This window comes from Gekko japonicus, unplaced genomic scaffold (assembly GCF_001447785.1).
Source record: "Gekko japonicus isolate JY-2015 unplaced genomic scaffold, Gekko_japonicus_V1.1 scaffold1518, whole genome shotgun sequence".
NCBI lineage: Eukaryota > Metazoa > Chordata > Lepidosauria > Squamata > Gekkonidae > Gekko > Gekko japonicus.
Genome location: NW_015168092.1, coordinates 279,251 through 282,909, shown reverse-complemented (window position 1 = coordinate 282,909; position 3,659 = coordinate 279,251). Strand labels below are relative to the sequence as shown.

Sequence of the window (3,659 nt, the reverse complement as noted above, 5' to 3'; positions counted from 1 at the left end):
GGAGTCTGGAAGTGCTCCTGGACCCCACCTTAACGATGGAGGCCCAGGTGGCAGCCACTGCCATATCAGCCTTTTATCATCTTCAGCTGGTACGGCAGCTGGTTCCTTTCCTCGACCGCAATGACCTAGCTACAGCGATCCATGTGACCGTCACCTCGAGGCTAGACTACTGTAACGCTCTCTACATGGGGCTGCCTTTGTGGCAAATCCGGAAGCTGCAGCTGGTGCAGAATGCTGCGGCCAGGCTGTTGGTGGGCGCCCCTAGGTGAGAGCACACCTGACCTCTACTGAAAGCGCCGCACTGGCTGCCTATAGCATACTGGATTCGCTTCAAAGTGCTGGTACTTACCTTTAAAGCCCTACATGGCCAGGGTCCGACATACCTGAGGGACAGCATTTTCCCACATATGCCCCAAAGAGCACTTCGGTCGGGGTCACAACACCAGTTGGTGACCCCAGGCCCCAAGGAGGCCAGGCTTGCAGCAACGAGGGCCAGGTCCTTTTCAGTGGCAGCTCCTATCTGGTGGAATGAGCTCCCGGAGGAGATCAGGGCCCTGTGGGACCTTTTGCAGTTCCGCAGGGCCTGTAAGACAGAGCTCTTTCACCAGGCTTTCGAGTAGGAGCCGCCACTGCCACTACCACCACTGCTCCACTATAGAGCAATACCGCCAGAGGGCTGAGTAACATCTATCTACGGCCCTGGCCCTCCCCTTCTGGTATGCAAGACGTTGGGATCTTTCTATTCTTGCATCCTGATTGAACTGAATTTTAACTGTTTCACCTATTTATATTGTATGCACTTTGTGCCTTGTTGTAAGCCGCCCTGAGCCCGCTCATGGGGAGTGTGGGGTATAAATATAATTAATTAAATAAATAAATAATGAGAAAGCTCCATTAAGGCCTGGTCATGGAGCAGCAATCATGGTTTACCAAGTCTTCTGAAACAAACTATAGTTGTTCATTTATTGCCTAGTGACCTCATAACACCTCCACTGCAATGAGCTGGATCCTTTTGAATAGCAAAATTAACACTCTTCACTCTTCTACCTACCTATTGGCACAAGATGTTCTGCAGGTGGAAAAGATTATTTCACCTGACTGCCCCTTTTCATTGAATTCCCCCCATGCCAGCTGACTGGGGGGGTCACAGAGGGCTGCTATGGGAAGGGGAAGGTCCATTGTTCATAGGATCCAACTCAGTACTTTCTCATGTAATCAGTTGACATACTGAGCTGTAAAACATCAAGTGGGCTGGGAAAGATCCAAATTTTCTCCAAGAATTGTCTTTGAAACCTCAGAAAAATGGAATTAATAACAAAATGAACCAGCTAGGGGGTTGGGCCCATCTGTCATTACTTGAATAACCTAGAAGTCAAGGAATGTACCTGAATAAAAAAGGCCTCTTCTCACATTTGGTGGTGCAGAAACTGCTGCTACATGTCTCCTTTTTGAGCCCCTTGGGTAACAGAAGAACCCTGCAATACCTGGAATGAGTCTATGACGTGGCTCCTTCCTACAGCATCATTGCCCCTCTTGAAAGTAAGGCAGTGCTGGCATGGGAAAAAGGTCCATCACAGATTCCCTCCATGGTCTGAAGCTTCTGGTTTTATCTAAACGGTGTGTGTTACAGGAGATCCAGTGACACAAAGCCCCATTATGAGATCAAGCCTTGAGTTTAATGTATGGTGATCAAAGCCCTCTCCTAAGAACACCAATGGGTTCCAAGTTCTTTCCTAAATTCTCCTGGGTATGAATGAGTCACAGAAAAAGAAGAGAATTGGCTTCTTAGTATGGATAACCCACACAAATTCAAATTTTCCTGCAGCCTAACAATATGTCCTCTCTTTTGTTTGTTTTTAATTCAAAATAATCTCCAAGTGACATTTATACTCACAGGAAGGCAAGCAGAAGTGGGAATTTGGTTTACACAACGCAATGTTTTTTTTAAAAAAACAAATACTTTGCTTTGATTGCACTGTACCTTTCTGCTTGATTAGAAAAATTGGTGCTCGAAGCCAACCTAGTGGGAGGAAAAAAACAAAACAAAAACAATCTGTCACAGAAAAGCCTTTATTTCAACTAAAATGCAACTGTTGAAATGATTGATGCAATCAAATTTAGTAGAGTCCTAGCAAAAATGACTTCACAGTCACAACGGTAGTCACATCTAATATAGAAATTCTTTCTCTCTTTAACTAAACCATCTTTTCAATAAAGACTTACGTCAGCCTTGCAAAACTGTCTGAAATTCTGCTTGCTGTCCTCTGTCATAATTATGGAAATCAGAAGGCGCTAATTTAGATCTGTATCTCAACTAAAACCACATGCCTATCAAGGTTGTGCTAAATCCCAATGGCATTCTCTGGCCATGTCCCGTTCATCTTTACATCCCTTGGCTATACAGTGATATTAGTTATATTGTGCTATGGGAGAAATCATGCTAACCATTCTTTAATGCTGCCTAAACAAACATCTGCATCACAAATAGTGTCATCTGCTTCCACTCTGGCAGCAGTTAATTTAAATGTTTTGGGGAAATGCAGCAAATCCCTTTTGAGCCCTGAAAGCTGATCTTCTGGAGCTCTGTGGCTTCTCACTGACTCTAGTGGTGCTGAATTTATGGGTGTTGGATGACACAGAAGCAGACATTTCTTCCCAGCTCATTAGACTGGCAGAGGGATCAAATAGATCCAGGTGGGCAGCCATGTTGGTCTGAAGCAATAGAACAAAAAGAGGGATCAAATGACAGTGTAAGGCTGAACAAAACCTATAAGTGAAGCCATTCACGCCACTCTGTCTGTCCTATTTCAGCTAAAGCTGCCGGGGAAGAGTTTCAGTAAAACAATGCTGAAGAATCTTGCAGTAGAAGCATTAATCAAGGTAGAACGATCATATGCTGCTGCTGGGCAGCACATGACTAGATGGTTATCAAAGACCAAACAACACATTATGGCAGTCATGAGAATGGCGACCTTTGCCATGTCACCATTTCCCTTCTGCACACGAAAGCTTATACCCAAAATTAAACTTTGTTGGTCTTAAAAGCGCCACTGGGCACAAACTTTGTTCCATAACACAAACTGTTGCTCACTGGAGTGATGTTATCACATCACATAATTCTTTACCCCCTGCTACTCCATAATCTATGGCATTGGGAGAAGGAGGCTACTCTTCTCCACAGCTTCACTCACTCTCAGCTCCCTAACTGCTGTCTTTAACTCCCTTAGCTGCGGTTCCTCACACTAACATTTCATCAGCATCCATTGGCCATGCTTAGGTCATGGCAGAACCTAACCTGTCCCTTACAGGGGCATAACACAATATGGCAATGGAATCTTCTGGGTATGTTATTGCATAGAGGGGAGACTGTGACAAAGGTGGGCCCTTTTCACTGGCTACACCTTGACTTCTTTATATGTGTTTGGCCCAAACAATTCTTCCTATGTATGCTGTGAACCTGAGGCTAAAGTTGAGAACAGTCACTTCATTGCTTGTGTCACATTCACAATGGTCCATACAGAGTTCTCCACCATCAAGCCCTAGACAGTCTCAAGTCCAACCATAACTCATCATATCAACCAATTCAAGTGACAGAGGCAGCTGCAAATGCATCACATGCACTCACTCGGAATGGCAAACCATTTTTCCACAGCAAACCA

The 3,659-nt window shown here is 44.8% G+C and overlaps 1 protein-coding gene across 1 annotated transcript in view; it reads right to left on the bottom strand.

Moving 5' to 3' along the window:
* Positions 1-3,659, bottom strand: part of UNC79 (unc-79 homolog (C. elegans)) — a 140,937-nt gene that overhangs the window by 40,754 nt on the left and 96,524 nt on the right. Inside the window, exon 34 of the mRNA XM_015414741.1 lies at positions 1,982-2,020. Coding sequence (XP_015270227.1) covers positions 1,982-2,020 — 39 coding nt within the window. The remainder of the gene's footprint in view (positions 1-1,981; positions 2,021-3,659) is intronic.